The 18,507-nt window shown below is 54.1% G+C and overlaps 4 protein-coding genes across 4 annotated transcripts; 3 read left to right on the top strand and 1 right to left on the bottom strand.

Annotated features, from left to right (window-relative positions):
• Positions 1 to 658: 658 nt before the first annotated feature.
• ASPACDRAFT_123404 (uncharacterized protein) lies at positions 659 to 5,138 on the top strand. Its single transcript, XM_020196627.1, has 12 exons — positions 659 to 1,022; positions 1,074 to 1,243; positions 1,328 to 1,469; positions 1,526 to 1,603; positions 1,667 to 1,800; positions 1,852 to 1,903; positions 1,959 to 2,167; positions 2,227 to 2,295; positions 2,343 to 2,429; positions 2,487 to 2,660; positions 2,710 to 4,212; positions 4,270 to 5,138. Exons 1-12 carry the CDS (start codon positions 982 to 984, stop codon positions 4,956 to 4,958), a joined length of 3,348 nt encoding a protein of 1,115 aa, XP_020053833.1. The 5' UTR covers positions 659 to 981; the 3' UTR covers positions 4,959 to 5,138.
• A 7,322-nt stretch (positions 5,139 to 12,460) lies between these two features.
• On the bottom strand, positions 12,461 to 14,719 carry ASPACDRAFT_123403 (nuclear export protein Noc3). Its single transcript, XM_020196626.1, has one exon. It carries the CDS (start codon positions 14,659 to 14,661, stop codon positions 12,583 to 12,585), a length of 2,079 nt encoding a protein of 692 aa, XP_020053832.1. The 5' UTR covers positions 14,662 to 14,719; the 3' UTR covers positions 12,461 to 12,582.
• Positions 14,720 to 14,902: 183 nt separating this feature from the next.
• ASPACDRAFT_80383 (ribosome biosynthesis protein NIP7) lies at positions 14,903 to 16,059 on the top strand. The gene is made up of 6 exons (XM_020205633.1): positions 14,903 to 14,993; positions 15,083 to 15,312; positions 15,373 to 15,462; positions 15,545 to 15,637; positions 15,702 to 15,803; positions 15,857 to 16,059. The coding sequence occupies exons 1-6, from the start codon at positions 14,975 to 14,977 to the stop codon at positions 15,878 to 15,880; spliced, it is 558 nt and encodes a 185-aa protein (XP_020053831.1). The 5' UTR covers positions 14,903 to 14,974; the 3' UTR covers positions 15,881 to 16,059.
• Positions 16,060 to 16,464: 405 nt separating this feature from the next.
• ASPACDRAFT_1904273 (defective in cullin neddylation 1 family protein) lies at positions 16,465 to 18,440 on the top strand. The gene is made up of 5 exons (XM_020198803.1): positions 16,465 to 16,750; positions 16,865 to 16,908; positions 17,514 to 17,584; positions 17,644 to 17,818; positions 17,908 to 18,440. The coding sequence occupies exons 1-5, from the start codon at positions 16,667 to 16,669 to the stop codon at positions 18,347 to 18,349; spliced, it is 816 nt and encodes a 271-aa protein (XP_020053830.1). The 5' UTR covers positions 16,465 to 16,666; the 3' UTR covers positions 18,350 to 18,440.
• Positions 18,441 to 18,507: the final 67 nt, after the last annotated feature.

The raw sequence follows: 18,507 nt of genomic DNA, 5'->3' as shown, positions 1-18,507 counted from the left end.
TTGGACCCGCGTTGCCGGATTTGTGATGTATCACTCTTCCTTCGGGCCAACGCGCACTCGAAACGCGTCGATCGCGGAACGAGGAAAGAACAGTTCGATTTCTTTCCCCCCAGACCGAATATGACAGATGAATGGGTCACGGAACTCTCAAAATATGATCTATCGGGCTCGTTTAGTCCGCTCAAGGAAGTGGTTCAGTCATGCGGTGAGCGATTGACAAGTTGCTGAGATGTGGGCTGCTTGTATCTCTCGGCTTCTGGAGGGAGAAGAAGAAGAAGCTCAATGCAAGGGGGTTCGTCTGTTATTGGAAGGGGAGCGAAACGAGGGGAGCCGCTCGAAAAAGGTCGACAGACATTGTCGTTCAGTATGAGGATAGGATACAATCGAGAGGATGGAAAAAGCAACATGAAGTGACGTTGGATGGTGATGCAAGATGCAAGAAGGAGACCGACAAACCCAATAAACCAAATTCCCCCTCTCTTCCCTCCTTCCCTCATCTTTCTCTCCCCACTACCACCACCACCAACACTACCAAGAACTATCAGAACAAGAACCACAACCACCGCATCCACCTTCATTCAACCTTCTTGAAACTTCGTTTCCACACGACCCATGCGAGGGATGGTGAGTCCCGACCACGCTAGAGGCGACCCTCCCCCCCCCCCCAGTTCCTCCTTGAAACTACCCAAGTATGCGGCACTACCGTTTACTGTGGGAAGAAAGGATGAATCCACCGAGCTTGACCTGCATATGTATGCATGGAGCATGTATGCACGCGCCAAAACCTTCAGCCGTCCAGTTCATTGAAAATGACGCCTCACCCACTCTGGCCCTGACGCTTGCTTTTCTCTTTCAAACTCTGTCTACTTGACACTCGAAACAGTCGTCATTCCTCGACGCTGTCAGTCTCCGTTGTGTCTTGTTTTTTTGTCGAACCCTCACGCCCTCCTTTGTACCCCTCCCTCTGCTCTTGCCCTCAAAATGGCTGTGGATTATGCTTCATACACAAACACGGTGCATAGGTGAGACAATAGACCCTATATCCCTGCTGCGGCTCACTAATGGTCGGCCAGCAACGTCATCGACCAGCAACTATCACCGACGGATGCGAAACGGCAATATGAGAAAGAGATAATCCTCGGCAATTCCACCCACGGCGCCCCCAGCAGATTATTCCACACCCAGACCCGCATACTGAGAGGCTCAGACGTCCTCTTATCGTTGGCTGGTAGATCTACGAATGGTGCGCTATCTTCCTCGGATACCTACATTGCATGACGGACGGTCTGGATTGTAATCGCAACTGACCTAATCTCAACCTCGGTAGAATCGACAGATGATGTACAAGCTGGGGTGGAGAATTTCAAGAAAGTCTTACATCTGTTCCCGCCTTTTCACGATGACGATGGAGACACATTCGGTGCTGCGGACATAGAATGTCCCGACTGTGATGCGATATTCTCCTCACCGTACGACTGGCTGCCTTTTTCGAGTGGTGAATGAACGGGATCTGACTGGCATACAGCAACGAACTGAAACAGCATTATTTGACGAAATACTGCCCCGGGACTGCAGTCGCGGTATATGTGATGACCCGAGATCGGTATTGTTTCCTGCATCCCGTCTCTTCCGGATACCGGTATGCTGATCGCGCATTCCGTTTTAGATTGATCACCAAAGGCTATCGTATGGAGAAGCGTCTAATACCAGTAAACTGTCGCCCGATTCGATTTTTCTGCGACTATTGTGATAAGATCTTCACCTTTGGGGAGGAGGATGAGAAACCAGATCGTCAACCTAGTATGCTTCATGCTGTCGTCGGTTGGAAAGGGAACTGACATGCTGTCGCAGATGCGCCTCTCTATGTCAACTGCAAACATTGCGGAGAGAAGTGCAATGTCTCGTAAGTTATGCATTTAGTCTTGTGTTCATATGTCAAATACTCACTCCAAGGCCAGTTATCAACCTATATTGAACGATCCCCGCGATGACATCAACCCACGCGACATACAAAGGGAGATAGGGAATGTTTGCCACAGTCGAAGTCCCAGCATAGCTCAGAGACCATCAGTGGGCGCGAAGTTCCCGGTCCCCCCCGGAGCGAATATGGATCAGCAGTCCTTTACCAGAAGAGCGAGGAAGTTGCGAGATTCATGGTCATTCCGAAGTCTGTTGGCCTTCCTCTTTGCCTAGTCGTTACAGGCCTCATTTGCTGATTCGGAATAGAGATGTCACAGAGTGATGAAGATGAGCTGATTGCCATCAGCTTTGCCGGGCTATATGATTTAGAACGAGGTAAGAACCTTTGATCTGGTGGGTTCAAGCTACCACTAACCAAGCAGTTCACGCGCCGAATGGCATATACCATCAGATAGAAAATAATAACGAATCCCAACTGAATCAGTCAACGATGAGCTTTGATTCAAATGGTAGACCCACATGATATGGAAATTAGGTGTCAATGCATACTCTAACCGTGTATCCAGGACTGAATGACGCTTTAATCAACGAACCAAGGAAGATAATGTGTGAAGACGAAGACCAGCATACTTCGAATGAAGATGGGTTAATGGATGATATGAATGATCAGAAAGCGCAGCATACATCATCTCGAAGGCAATCCTTCTTGCAGAGATTGTTTGGACGGAAAGTGCCAAAGGGTTCGTACGCAAAAATCCACGATTCACCTTGAGTACTAACGGCCCACAGGAGTGTCAAGAGCACGGTCCGCCAGCAACCGTGGCAAGAAGATAATCAGAAGAGCTAATACGATACGTTTCTCCTTTGTCACCAAATACACTCGAAGCGAAAGCCGAGCGACAGGGCGCACAAGCGAAAGAGACTCGATAGATGCACGGACGCAGGAGACCACTGAACCGAAACACGAATCTGCCGCAGATGCTGAGTACATTGCCTTGCTGCGTAACTCTCAGAATGTTTTCATTCACACTCAGTATATCAACGGTGGGGCCGTCGTTCATGATGCTTCTGGCCGCCAGCGTATCATCAAAATCGACGAGATTGCCCAGGTCTTCTTACACATCAGAGAGGAGCTATCTTCCGCAAACTCTTGGTCCCGCATGCTAACCACCAGAATGCGAGCCGAGAGCGCGTTAAAGCAAGGGAATGGACGAGCAGCAGTGGTCGAATACCATGATGCTTTGAAAATTCTCGAAGACGCGCCGTCTCTGGACATTGATAAACAGTCGCGGGCGACAATGTTGCATGCCTTGGGGCAAGCTTATCACGGTTTGGATATGGCTGCAGAGTCCGAGGCATGCTATCTTGAAGCCCTAGGACTTTACAAGCGTACGTACGGCCGCGATCATCCCAAGAACTTCGCGCTTCTGCATGATCTAGGAGCCCTTTGCGAGAGAGACGGATATGCTACAGAGGCGTCGGCTCTATACGAGCGATCGTTCGCAGGTCGACTGAAGACACTCGGGCACAACGCCCCGGAAACATTGAGTAGCATGCAGGATCTTGCATCGTTGAAAGTGCACTTGGGCGATCTCGAATCCGCCCTGCTTCTACTCGAGAAGGCGGTCCCAGCGCTTGACACTGTCTTTGGTCTTCAGAACGCCACAACTTTGAACGCAATGAACCAACTATCGCACTTGTATCAAAAGCTTGGTCTGAACAAAGAGTCTCGGACAATCTGCGGGCGGACCATTCCTCACTGCAAATCGGTCTTTGGAATCGTCAGCCCCATCACCAGGGAGGCAGTGGTGCGGTATCTCCAAAGCTCGGACAACTTCGATTTCCCTGCCGAGATCAAGGAGATCCTTGATTACTATCAACGCTCGCGTGATCCGGACGCCTTGAGAGTCGTACATCGTTTGGGAAGATCATACATGGATGCCGGCCTGAATCGCGAGGCAGCTAATTTATTCGAGGCTTTGGTCGAAGACTTCCTCGCTGCCAAAGGTCCTGAAGCCCCGGAGACATTTGATGCCCTGAGCGCGCTTTGCGTTTCTTGGGAACACCTTGACTCGGTTGACAAAGCCATTCTCGCGTACAAACAGCTCGTACACATGGCTAGCAGAACACCCGAAGACCACCACGCTCGGAAGCGCATAACTTACGCGGAAAAGAGGATCTCGGAACTCAACAGACGACGCGATACTCTCGCAGCGGAAAGAAAAGAATGGAGTCTCCATGAGCCGGCAGCGTGTGAGAGCTGCGGCGATCCCACGACTGTGCTATGCAAAAGTAAGTATGATTGACACCAGGAATTGAGGTAGCAGCAGACCTAACATTCCACTCCAGCGTGCAGAATCTTTCGCTTCTGCAGCGAGTCCTGCCACAAATCTGGCATCGATGCTCACCTACCACTCTGCATCCCCTCCGTGTCGCTCCGTGAATCTAAATCCCTAGCCGTCAAGCCCAAATGTCCCGTCACGACGCGCGATCAAGCTCTCGCGAAGATCCGCAGTCTCGACAGCACAAAGCCCGTCAACATCACCGCAAGCTTCACTTTCTACCTGGATCCGCGCAATTTCACTACCTTCCGCATGAAACTCAACTCCAGGGCCAACACCATCATCCTTTTCTCCCTTGACTCCGACATACGCTACACCATTCTTGACGCCCTCCCACCCTCACCCAGTCACAAGTCTAACTCCAGTAACACGGCTCCCCTCTCCAGCAAATCCACCGGGGCTGTCAACTGGATCTCGCCCGAGCGCCAAGAATCCATCATCTACGTCCCACCGACATCCGACGCGGACACCAACCAGAACTTGCAAGAAGAAGGGCGCTACGTTCTTGTTACCCCTGGCAAGGAAATGCTCCGCTCCGTCATCGACAAGCGGGTGCGGGTGCGCGGCAGCTCCGGCGAGAAAGAGCGGTTCCAGGCCCTCGACCTGCCCAACCACGAACTTATCGAGTATGCCCAGGGCCTCTTGCTGACGGGATACTTGGGTGAGGCGTTCATGTATGTTCTCGAATGGGTTTGACACAAGCAAACCCATGATTCTTTTCTTCTTACGTAGCGAGACTTTTGAGCTTTTCCTTGGGGGCAGGTTTGACTTTGAGAATGGGATACGCTCTTTCGCAACTAAATGATTCTTTTTCTTCTTCTTTGTTGTGTTATATATACATATATACTTGGATATTCTTCTATATGTGATATCAGGATAATTCTCTATTTGTGGTACTTTCTCTCTTCGTAGAAGTGGGGTCGGAAGATAGAGTGAACACATCATTTTTCCTCTTGGGCTTTCATCTGTGGAGGTAGTGGCCTTTTTAGATGATGAGCATGATGCTTCCGATAGTGGTATCTTTGATCCGAGTTTGAAAGTACGAGATCCAAGAAACCCAGGAGAAGATCCACCGACGTCAGTAGGTACACCTTTTGCCTCGCTGGGTTTCCCCCAAAACTGCTCCACTACTCCAGAGTCGTCCGTGCTAATGGGCTGGTGTTCTAGGAAGACCAGGCGCCGCCGGCGCCTTAAGAAAACAAAAGCAATTCCTGCACGCGGGCAGCGCGAAGTGGTGGTATCCTTTTCTAGCCATAGGATGTTCTCGAAAGGGCTGCTTTTATTGGCGAATATTGCGTAGGATCTGGACGAGGTATTGGCTGTTGTGGATGTTTGGGGGGCGGGGGGAAGTCATCGGATTCCCGAGGGCGTGTTTCTTCCCTGAAAGGTTGACAGTTTTGATACTGGGGAGGCAGTATGGTGGTTGAGCAGGCTACTTGCTGCCCTTCTCTCTCTATTTGGGGAGATTGTGGGAGTGGGCGTTCAGTTGGCATAATGGCTGCAAGACTGGGAAGAGTGCGATCTTGCTTTTTGTTTTCGCCTGTAGGTATGAAATGCTTTCGCTATTTGATATCTCGCAGCAAGTTTGTCAAGCTTACTTACTTTCGCTGCTGGATTTTCTTTGAATTCAAAACTAAATATCTGGCTTCTCTTTACCATCGATGCTCTCACCTACACTCTTGATCCCCTCAGATAGACAAGATAGCATGTTCATGAACTTACCAACCGGCTTGCTTCAGTATCAACAAGCCCTGATATCCTACGTTACCCTGTTAATCCTATGATGTAGAAGAAATGAAGCTGTAAGCACCACCCACAGACGCGATCACCCGCCCAGAGGGAGAACATTATAAGATTCTCTGTAGAAAAAGTAAAAGTTGAGCATTACTGCGAAGCTATTCACAGCAGCCCTGGTCAATCACACACGCGTCATCTGGCTTGCTCTCTCCACTCTGTGTTATCCATTCACTCAGTCTCAGTCTTAACTCTTGTGGCTTTCGATCACCTTCTCGCCCCTCCTCCTCTTTCTATCCTCTCTATCGAAAGCCTTTCCTTCTTCTGACTCTTGTTCGAACAACTTGTTATTCTGAACAACCATCCATATCCACATCCCCATTCCCATCCTTATTCAACCTCGCTTCCATCATATGAAAGGTAAGTTGTGATCGCTGTTAGTTCCATCACTTGTTCTTTGTGAGATGAAGATGAGAAAAGGTGAAGCACTGAAGAGTATTGATTTCGATATTGGAAGCTGTTTCAAACACTGACTTTCTGGGGATGTGATGTTTCGATATTCAAAAGGCCCTTCGTACACAGACTAACTGACTGTGGTGTTTTCTTTGGTAGACAGTGATCCTCTACATACCTATCCATCGCTTCCAGGCTCAGCTTCTGCTTGATATAGCAGAGGAAGGTTTGTGATCTTTACCTCTTGTGTTTCATCTTGCGAGCCAACACACTGAGATTCGCTGCTAACATGATCGATCATTGTCCCCAGGCTCTGGGAAGCAGGCTCTCTCTGTCAACTGCAAAAAAGAACATCGCGATACTGTTGCGTGAAACCGATAGCAGAACTGAACGTTGTTACCCTGTTGTGATAAAGACGCGTTCTTCTTGTGCGAATCCACGTGAGTTCATTATTCTGTCTGTTGCATCGAACACAGCAGTAAAGAGAACTGGCTGATGATAGACTAACAGCCTTTGTAGTGCCTTGTCCATCTAGGCCTTAAGCACAGCGATCGCCGACCATGGCACCTCTAGATGGCAATGCGTGGGCGATCAAAGCTGCGCGTGAACAAGAACGCCTGCAGCAGGTGCAGCAGCAACTGCAGAAAGAGAACAAGACTCAAAGACCCGCCACTCGGTTCTCCAACGGTATGTTTGCTTCTCTTGTTGCTGCATGATGCACAAACTGACAGCCGACCGACCGTATAGAAACCACTTCCACCACCACTACTTTCACTCAACCCTCGTCTCTGGTGTCGTCGAGGAACCCCAGCAGCTCTGCCAGAAGGAGTTATGATCCTATTCTGGAAGCTGCTCTCATGCCGAGGACCAGACGACGGGTTCGCATCTCCGAAGAGACTCCCGATACTTCGGTGTATAGTGTGGTATATGAAGAGTCTGGCAACTCACCAAAGGTGAAGCGGACGTATGCGGAGGTAGCAGCAAGACCCCAACCGAAACGGTCCTTTACCCAACCGGAGGTAGCAACAGCGCCCAAGGCGAAACGCTCCTCCACCGACGTCGAGGTCAAGACGAAACGCTCCTTCACCCAGCCCGACATAATAATCATCCCCAAGCCGACAGCAAAACGGTCGTTCACCGACCCCATCCGCCGATTCAAGCGAGAGAAACGCCCCAAGGATGGCGGAGACCCCGGCCCCGAGCACAGCTACTGGGAACCGGACGAGAAGCCGAGCTTCCTGCAGGCCCTGCGGTCCAAGCTCTCGTTCAAGGACCTGCCCCTGCTGGGTCACAAGCCGCCCGCCGATACCTCGCTCTGGATCCGCGCCGAGGACTACCTGGACGCAGTCGACCCGGGCTGGCGCAAGGACATCGAAAAGGGTCTGCTCAAGAAACACGGGATCTGGGTGTCGGAGCCGAAGAAGCAACCCATCCCCGTCAACCCCAAGTATCCTGAAGCCACCGTCTGGCATCCCCCCAAATACCCGAAGAACTACAAGCCCTGCACCTGGGTCGGCCCGCCCCCGGACGATGACTCCACGGAGGCGGTGCCGCAGTCGGATGGGGGGTGTAAGGAGAATAGTAGCAGCACGGCAGTGGGTGAATTTGCGCAGGACAAGGCCGCCGGTGACGGTGCTCAAAAGTCTGAGGTCCTGCCTGTGATTGACAAGGCGAGCAAGCAACCCCGTGTGCAGATGCCGCCGAGACTGCAGCACAAGACCGGTAATGTTGCGCAGTATAAGCCTCTCGTGATTGATAGGGTGACGGATGTGTCCGCTCACCAATCTGGCTTGCTCGATACTGATGAGCAGAAACCCGGAAACTCGACCGAGTATACACCACTTGTCATCGGTCGATCGAGATCTGGGTCCGCTCGCTCTTCCAACTCGTCCACGTCGACCGTCAAGGGACCAACATCCACCGTTAAGAAACCCGGGCCCAACGAGTCCATCGAAAGCACATCACTCGTCGCCGATGGATCGAAAGAAATCCCACAACGTGACACCGATAAGACCGCGAGCACCAAGCCCCAACCGTGCAGCGACAACAAGCCCGAGGACAAGCCCCTCGCAATCGACAGCTCAGAGGGCATCATCATAATCGACTCCGATGAAAGTCCTGCATCAACGGCGGCTCTGCAACCTCCACATCACTCCCCAAAGCCGGAATGCAAACCGCTTGTGGTCGACGGATCTAAGAGAGTGCCCAGCATCCGCCGTAACATCGAGTTGACACCGGAGACGAAGAATCATGCGCAGCAACAAGCCCATGCCATGAACCCGGAGTATAAGGCATCGCTCCTCAAGGAGTTGCAGGGCTACCAGTGTCCGACGATTCTGAACCCAGGGCAGACGTACTCGCCGTCCGTATACGCCTCACGGCCTGCGTCGTCGGTCTTCAACTTGGATCTTCGAGACCTCCAACTCCCACCGCCAGGATTTATCGAGCCAGAGGATGATGAACGTCGCCCGGTGCCCACACGATACAGCGTGCTGAATCCGTATGCGACACTCGTGGAGGACCCTTCGATGCGAGCGCCGGACAGGGCCCCCACCGCGTACCCGTACCCGATCCAGACGAGCTATAACCCCCATGGAGTCCATGGAGTAGCAGGACCTGCACCCCATGAGTACAGCAGTAAGATGCCGACGCCCAGCCGCGGTGGGTATGCGCCTGCACCGCCGGACCCCCAGTATCAAAACACGGCGTCGCTGGAGTGCAAGCTGACCACGCACATCACGGAGCTGCACTACCACGTGGACAAGACGGCCAGCCGACTGAGCAAGTCCTTCGAGGACAGCAAGAACTGGCACCTGGATCGGATCATGAAGCAAGTCGACGAGATGTCGGACATCGCGCGGCTGATCAACGCCAAGACGATCGCCCAGGAGGAGATGCTGAATCAGACTCAGCGCATGATGAAGGATATTCGGTCCCAGGTGGTGGCGGTCCGGCAGGATATGCAGGGTATGGAGGGTAGACTTACTGCTCTAATTCGCGAAGAGGTTTCAAAACTGGCGCAGGGGATTCAAAGCCTCAAGGCCGCTGGACCCCACAACCCCATACAGGGAGAGACTTGTACGGGGCCGCAGGGCCCAGAGGTTGTCAAGAGCAGTTTTGGCAGTACTCAGAAGCGAGGGTCCGTGAGGCAGAGATCGCGTCTGAGCGGGAAGGGCATGCTGGAGTTGAAGCTCACCAATGTGTTGGATAGCTTGGAGCGTGCGAACAGCAGACAGGCGACGACTACTAGCCCCTCAGCCACAACAACACCCACCACTCCAGCAGTTGAGAAAGTTCCGCCGCAGGGCAGAAGTGGAATTCCGCAGGATTCCGCAGCAGCAGCGGCAGACCCGCTTGTTGGCTCCAGGAAGAACAGTGAATGCGCTGCTGAGGGCCGTGTTAAACAGTCTGTGGTGTCGACACCTGACAAAGACCAGGCTGAGCTGCCCTCACCTGTCCAGGACAAAACCTCACCTTCTGATACCACTATTCAGTCTACCACCACTCCTCGTCCTGAGAAATCTGCGTCTGAGAGCCGTGTTGAACTGGGTGAGGTGTTGAAATCTGACAAATATCAATCTGAGCTCCCCTCACCTCCTCAGCAAGAAACCGCACCCTCCAGCACTATTGTTCAGTCCACCCCTACCAGTCATCCCAAGACATCCACTTCTGCTCCTGAGAGCCGTGTTGCGCAGTGCGAGGTGTTGACTCCCAGCAAAGATCAATCTGATATTCCCTCACCCACTCAGCAAGAAACCTCACCCTCCAGCACCACCACCGCTCAGTCCACCCCCACTACTCGTTCGAAGAAATCCGTGAATTTCGCCGACTACCCCAACTTGGACCCTGCGATTGCTGCGACGATGAGAGTCCCCGATCTGAAGGAGGTTTGGGGCTACGTGCGTCCGCGTAAGCCCAGCAACACCAAAGCGAAAGCCGAGGCAGCGGCGCCGGTTGAGCCCCTTCCCGAGTTGAAAACCAAGGCTCAGCTCAAGCCTCGCAATGAGCTGGAGCACAAACCTATCCACAAACACAGGCCTCATCCCCTCAATCTCCAGAAGGTCAATTCGCCCAGTCAGACCAGCACCGAGGTCAAGATTCACCATCATGACCGCCCGACCGCGGATGAAAAGAGCCCACGCACCCCCGGCAGCCAGAACACCGCCGAGCCTGCAGCAGCGGAGGAGCTGTCTGCCAAAAAGTCTCCGGCCATCACATACAGCGATCCCCGAGAGGTTCCCGAGGGCATGCGCACCGCGTTGGATCGCCACTTCATCCGCGCCATCGAGCGCGCCGGCCCGTCGACACCCTGGGAGGAAGGCATCCGGACCGAGACCGCAAAGCTGATCGCCTCCAAGCCCAGCACTCCCAAAAACTACCACTACATTCTGGATCTGGATCAGTATGATCACGAGGAGGTCGACGAGAACAGCCCGATCGCGCGCCACTACGGCTCCCAGTGGGCGACCAAGAAGTACCACCACTGGATGAACAAGGACGGGCCCCGGCGCAGGTCCAAGACAGACTCCAGACTGAAGCAGAATCTGAGCAAGGCGGCCAAGGTTCTGGACTTTGAGTATCGCGATAATGTGAAGGGGTTCATGTCGAAGAAGAGTACGTCGAGCCTGGCGAAGAAGGATGTTGTTTCGAGCTTGTCCAAGAAGAGTGTTGCGAGCTTGTCGAAAAAGAGTATTTCGAACTTGAGCACCAAGAGCACCAAGAGTAAGACTGCCAAACAGGCGACCGCGTCGTCCGGCTCCAGCACCAAGAGCACCACCCATGTCTCGAACAAACCGGCGACGGTATCGTCAGCCAGTGCCAGTGCCAGTGCCAGCGTCAACCCCGCCACCAAAGCCCCGAGTACTCCAACCACCACCGGCAAGCCCACCATCAGCACTCCCACCAGCACCGCGGCCAAACCATCCAACCTCCCCCGACCCGCCGCCAGCGCCAACGTGCAGACCATCGTCTCGAACATCAACACCATCGTGTCGAATGCGAAGCAGCAGCAGGAGCAGGCCACCGCCAACGCCGCCCGCGCCCGCAAGCCCACCACCCCTACCACTCCCACTCCCACCCCCGTGGCCACCCTGACAACCACCACCCACACCTCCCACAAGACAAGTAAACCGCGGGATACAACCTACATCACCAACATCCCGACCCCAACCGGCGGCTTCACGCGCATGGAGATCGCGCAGGACGTGCCCCCACACCCAGACTACTACCCGCGCGAACGCCAGGACATCGCGCTGACCTTTCGCGGCTTCATCGATCCCGATATCAAGTCAGACGTCATCCCGGACTACTACCCGGGCATGTTCGACAACGATCCCTACGCGCGCATCGTCGCCCCTGCTCCGCCGAAGCGCGTGGATTCGCTCGTGGGCCCCCCCGCCGATCTGCCTGATTACCTCAAGGCGTATCACGACAAGCTCCCCGCCACGCCCGATGCCCCGGCCGTGCAGTATAATCGCGGCACGCGGCACCGGGATGCGTCTATCTATGTGCCGGAGGAGGATGAGGTTGTTTGAGGAAGATATGTATGTATGCCCTTGACGTGGCTTGTTTTTGTGTTGGTTCCTGGCTGACTTGTTATGGAGTGGTCAGGGTGACTTCCCTTCAACCAAAAAAATCCAAAAAATATTGAAAATTTTAAAACAAAAAAAAGGTTGAAAGGAGAAAACCCGTTTTGTGTTGTTTTTCTTTTGTTGGCTTGGGTTTGTATCTTTTATGGGTTGCATGAATTAACGATGACACGAAAATGAATTATGAGTGATGAGATGATGAGAGGTGGATTGGGAGATTGAGCATGGCGTTCGCTGCACTATGGAAAGGAAAAGTTATGGGTTGGGGTTGGATTCGGGAGGATTGCACGTGTTTAGTTTTGTTTTTCCTTTTTCTTGTATTTACGGGGATGATTGGGGGCTTTGTTATAGCTTCATTAAAAATGAAAATGACTTCAAGTCAATCCTTCTCCAGGTTTCGTTTTAGGAAGTAGTATACACTACAGACGTCCTCTTGGAATAGTAGCATGAACATTACAGAAGGAGCCCAACCGTTGAACGATCAAAACTGGTATTTTTGTACAACTCGCTGGAGAAAACAGATAAGAAACAGGAAGCCACACCCCTCAATTCCTTGTCACAATCATCTTCTCGATGTCCACCGCCGCATCCCGGATCTGGGGACAGTAGTGGTTTCGCAGCAGTTCGCCCTCCCAGACCGTGCCCGCGAAGACGTTGGTGGTCTCGATGTCCGTGGCGAACGGGTTGAAGACGCCGTCCCCTCGGCGCTCCTCGCTGTGCCAGAGGGAGGCGATGCGGCGGGCGTTGTGCCGCGCGACCTGGTTCATCAGCGAGAGCGTCGCGATGGCCGATTTCTCCGGCAGCTGGAGCGAGGAGGTCATGAGGCGCTTGGCGAACCCGCCGAGGCGGACGGGCGGCGGGTTGCCGTGGGCCCGCGAGATGAGGGTCGAGTGGAGGCAGCGGAGGAGGAGGACGGTCGGGGTCTGGAAGTTGACCTTCTTGCGGGATCGCGGCGTGTGTTGGCGGGCCGCGTGCGAGTCCGGGTCCGGCAGGCGCAGCGACTTGTCCGGGTTGTATTCGACGTCCGGGTTGATGGAGAGCGTGTACAGGGAGCGGTAGAGGTGCTTGACGAAGTAGCTCAGGTCCAGGTGGAGGTTGGCCGCCGCTTTGCTGGCGTCCTGCCCTTCCAGGAGCGCGAACGCTGTGACCGTGCACAACAAAGCTTCACGGTGCGCGTCCCGCGTGCTAGTCGGCTGCGCATCGTTGTCATCGTCGGCTTCTTCGGTGTGGTTCTCTTCCTCGTCGCGGTCGGCGTGCGCGATCAGCTCCTTCAGCGCCTCCAGCAGATCACCGAAGAAGTCCTGGTTGATCAGGTGGGCGTATTTGGCCAGACCCTCGAGGACGGGGCCCATGAGGGTGGGGATGCGCAACTTCAAGATGCGGAAGTAGACGCCAAAGACCAGCTTAAGGGTCTCGGCTTGGTTCTTGTCTCGCTCCTCATGCGACACCAGCGCGTCCGCCTCCTTCATATCCTTCTCGACCGCCTTCCGTTCCTTCTGCACCTTGCGCTCCTTCTTGGTGCGGAACTCCCGTTTCTGCTTGGGCTTCTTGCCCCCGAAGTTCTCCTCTTCGGGCTCGCGCTCAATCCGGTCCCGGGAGGCCTTGTGTGCGAATTCCGAGAGCAGTCGCAGGCTGAGGAACGTGTCCAGCACACTTTCGTGGACGCGGAACTCCTTCGCCTTCATCAGCTTGGAGAGCAAGCGGACGGCTTCCAGCGACACGACTCCATCATCGTCCTTTTGGAACACGTCTTCCAGGGTTTCGCGGCACTTGACGAAATCCGCGTCGACCTGTCTCCGGGCCAGCCGATTGATGAGGATCTTCAGCAACTCGGTGCGGAAGTTGAAGTGCGGTACGGAAAGCAGCAGGTTGCACGCGCAGTTGATCGCGATCGTCTTCAAGCCCGCATCGACGGGGGCGGCGTCTCGCTTTTGCGGCTTGGTGATTTCGACCAGCTTTCCGATATATTGCTTGTAGTTGGACAGGAGGGACTGCTCGTAGCTGCGGAGTTTGCGCACTTCCTTCGAAATCTTGCCGGTCATGTCCTGGTCGGTGAGAGGGCGGATGCGGTACCCGGGGATGACATCCTTGTAAACGGCGGCTTGCGAGGCGAGGGCGAGCTTCTGGATCGCAACGTGCTTGCTGGGGTCCACCATCTCGGCCATCGTCTTGAACAATGGGATGTGCTCCTCCGGATCTTCATTGATTAACGTAGCCAATTTGGCGAGCTCTTCCTTCGCTTGGATGATCTGCACCTTCAGAGGGATCTTCGGCGCTTCTTCCTTCACTTCCTCGTCCTCGTCCTCGTCCTCGTCTGCGGCAGTATCGTCCATCTCCTCGTCTTCATCGTCGTCCGTCCCGAGAAAGCTGTCTGACTCCTCCGCTTCGATCTCAGGCTCCTCCATGGTCTGGAAACCCTCCGCCGTCTTGATGGGCAATCGAGTGCGCTCCTTGTCCTTCTTGCCGGATTTGCGGGGTCGGCGCTCATAGTCTTGTTCGAGATCCCATTCGGCGGCATGGCTGTAGAAGTCGCCGATAGGGGCGCCAGAAGGTTGCGAGGACGCATTCTCGTCGTCGCCAGGGGGGCTCACCCGTCTGCGTTTCGTCGTGCGTCCAGGAGCCATTTTAGTGTAGGTGAATGGTCTTCTGCCTTTTGGGGGGGGAATCTTTTTGCGGGATTGGCCTGTCCGAAACTTTTTTTCTCTGTTGCTGGTGCCAAGACACGGACAATGAAAAAGGTACAGTACCCGTCCCTCCCACCGCCTTCCCTGTCGGGATCCACCGCCTAGAATTTTTGTTTCCGCGGAGCTTTTTTGACTTCAAGATTGCTCTTTTTTTGATAAACCCACTCCAAGCACCTTTTGGTTCGAGTTTCGTCCCGTGTATATCTTTTCTTCCCTTTGAGTACGCAGTGTCGTACTTAGATCACATTCCATCATGCGTCAACTCACTGAAGGTTAGTCTTTGCCTTGGGACTCTTCTGCTGCAGCCAGCGCAATCGCTGCAGACCATCAACGCACCGAATCGCTGACTCCGAGACTCTAGAGGAGACGAAGACGCTCTTTGAGAAGCTCAGTGCCTACTGTGGCCGGTCCATCTCGAATCTGATCACGGCCGGCTCCGAAGACAACGACCGCTATGTGTTCCGCATGATCGGCAGCCGCATCTACTACGTCCCGCTGTCCCTGGCCAACCTGGCGACCTCCATTCCTCGCGATTGCTTGCTGTCGATGGGTACTGCGATCGGAAAGCTTACCAAGACTGGAAAGATGAGAGTAAGGGCATACCGGTTGTGAGGGTGGGCCATGTGGTTCGGATTGACTGACGTTGTGTAGCTCCACATCACTGCGCTGGACGTGATCTCCCCTCACGCACGCTTCAAGGTCTGGATCAAGCCGAACGGTGTCGCCCCGTTCTTGTACGGAGTAAGTTTTCTCGTGGTGTTGGACGCGCGGATCCGCCGTCGGGGCCGAGGGTCATGAAGCACTGATGCTAATTACCTGCCAGGGAAACGTTGTCAAGGCGCACGTCGGAAGATGGTCCGATGACTGCCCGGAGCATGCTGGAGTGGTTGTGCTCGACCAGAATGACACACCCTTGGTAAGGATGCTTTTCGTCGCCCGTCCAGCTCTGGTCGCAATGGTCGCTGATTCATTGATTGTAGGGATTCGGAGTCACTGCTCGGTCCACTGCCGAGGCACGGAAACTCGAGCCCACGGCGATTGTCGTCTTCCGTCAGGCAGATTGTGGAGAGTATCTGAGAGAGGTGAGCTTGCTTTTCGGAGGTCGAGACGGGCAGATGGCTGACCCATTGCACAGGAAGATACTCTTTTCACGACCTAGAGAAAAGTGTTGCATACGCGGAATCGATCATGGGGTTATTTTTTATAGATACCTTGGGATTCTCGCAGGAGTTTTGGAGTCGTCGTTTTTTCATCGTGTGGCTATGGTTGTTTTGTCTAGAAAAGTCTTTATCCTGGTGTCTAGCCTTGTACTATGTCTGACGCATGAGATAATATCATTATTGGCATCATCTGATACTGTCTATAATCCTGGTCTTCAGAATCAGATAAGTTCTGCATTGCACTATTTGCAGCTTTGGACTGAAGCAGTATTTCATCTCTGATATGTAGAAAAAGTGTGAAACCGTGGGCATGTACTACACTGTGAATGAGTCCAGTCATACCCACACTTTCTAATGTGAATTCGGTGAATTACTAGACTATTGTAGCCATGGCTGCCCTGATCGACCACTTCACTGAGAGAGATCCGATATCTGAACCAGCAGCACTCGATGCGGGGCACGTGCACGGGGCCACTTGCAACTGAACTCTCAGCGGGCAGCGGAAACCACCGCTCAATTCGGCCGATCGCCCCCCCTCATCGAGAACAAATCAAAGAACTGCGACAACCAGCTCGAGGCCGTTCGCAATCTCAACTTTGGTGTTCGTCCCTTCGCCCCGATATCTTCCAATCTTGCTACACGGATAACACAATCTCAGACTTGCATGGCCGTCATTCTGATCATCTGAGCTTTTCCGCGCGCGCAGAGTTTCCCCCCCACCATCATCATCAACATTTGATCCGGGCAAGCCACCCCCACCACAACGACCACCATCATCCATCATCATGCCGCCCTACTCGAGTCTGCAAAAGCAACAAATAGCACAGTTTATCAGCTTCACTCAAGCGAAGGACACAGCGGCTGCGAAGGTAATTTCGCATGATCTCTCCGATCACGTTTCGCCCTGCTCTATCCGGTTCATGGCTCCGGGGGGCATCACGTGCGTGGGATGTGTGGCTAACCGGTGCTGTTTATTGATATAGTTCTTGAAAGCGGCACGATGGGATCTTGAAGAAGCTATCAATACGTAGGTGCTTGCCTCCTTCTCTTTCATGGGATATGGTCTTGCTCTCACTTCGGGGATGTCTTTTTGTGGTTATTTATCATCTGATGATCCGGATATATCCTGCCTGGGCTGCGGCTTCATATGTCGCTAGGCCGGTACTTAGTTCTTGGGTGTTCCTCTTGGAGCCAGTATCACTTGCGGTGCATGGACTTTGTGTCAGGCGGGTCAGTTCGCAGGACTCGGTGGTTAGGCCTTGGGAGCTCGGCGGCTCGCCACGAGTCCATCGATCAATCGCCAAGCGCAAGCCCGCAGCCAGGCGGCCATGCAGTCTGGTTCAGAGCAAGATCCTCTCGCCAGATGGATAGCTCAGTCTCGGTTGCTTGCACTAGAGTGAAAAAGCGATTGGACTTGAAGCAAGTCAAGCACGGGTTGGGTTGGCATCGTCGCTGCAAGGACATCGTCCATCTACCGTCTGGCCAAGCTGCGAGGCCGATATCACCGCAATTGATCAACCGCCAGCACCGCAGGATATGAAGCCGGGTCTCACAGACCACCTGCCCTCCTCAACCATAGACCAAGACTATCCTATCATAATTCAACCGCACTAACCACCCCCAAAACCACAGATACTTCCAAAGCCCCTCCGGCGCCGGAGCCAGCACAAGCGCGATCAACAAGATCTTCGACAGCTACAGCGGTACATCCACTTTAACCCCCCCTAAACCCTTGCCTCAACCCCAACTAAAACCCACCCAGACTCCCCCGAAGAATCCCCCGAGACCATCGGCATCGACGGTGTAATGCGGTTCCTAGGCGACATCTCCGTGCAACTCGACGAAGTAACCTGCCTAGCCATCGCGGAGCTCGTCAAATCCCCCACGATGGGTGAATTCACGCGAGAAGGGTTTCTGAATGGTTGGCGCGCTCTCGGGTACGCCCCTGCCCTTTCCCCAAACCCCCTTCCCCCAGTTCCTTTCCCCCCTTAAGAAAAAATAAACCCCTGATACTGAAGAGGGATAGAGCCGACACCCTCGCCAAAATGACGGCCCACGCGGCGGAGCTCCGCGCGCGCCTGCCCATCGAACCGGACCTCTTCCGGCGGGTGTACCGGTACACGTTCCCGCTGTGCCGGATGCAGGGCCAGCGCAACCTGCAGTTCGACATCGCGGCGGAGCAGTGGCGGCTGTTCTTCACGGCGGAGCACGGCGGCGTGGCGTGGCGGTCGGCGACGACGCCGTGGCTGGACTGGTGGCTCGAGTTCCTGGAGGGGCGCGGGCCGCGGCCCGTCAATAAGGATCTGTGGGAGCAGGTCGAGGTGTTCATGCGCAAGACGGGCGAGGATGAGGCGATGGGGTGGTGGAGTGCGGATGGGGCATGGCCCGGGGTGATTGATGAGTTTGTGGAGTTTGTGCAGGGGAAGAGGAGGGGTGGCGGTGCGGGTGGGGAGATGGAGGTTGAGTAGGGTTCGTCTGGGGGTGTGGTAGAGGGGAAGATGGTTGGAAGGTAGATACGCATGCAGTGGTGTTGATGAATGGATTTTCTATCGTGTTTTCAGGTGGAGAGCTGTAGGATGTAACTGGTTGACTCGGGGTGACTACTGCCACGAGAGATACTAAGCGC

This window comes from Aspergillus aculeatus (genome assembly GCF_001890905.1).
Source record: "Aspergillus aculeatus ATCC 16872 unplaced genomic scaffold ASPACscaffold_13, whole genome shotgun sequence".
Classification (NCBI taxonomy): domain Eukaryota; kingdom Fungi; phylum Ascomycota; class Eurotiomycetes; order Eurotiales; family Aspergillaceae; genus Aspergillus; species Aspergillus aculeatus.
The sequence above is the reverse complement of the archived record's forward strand: the minus strand, read 5'-3'. Positions and strand labels throughout refer to the sequence as shown.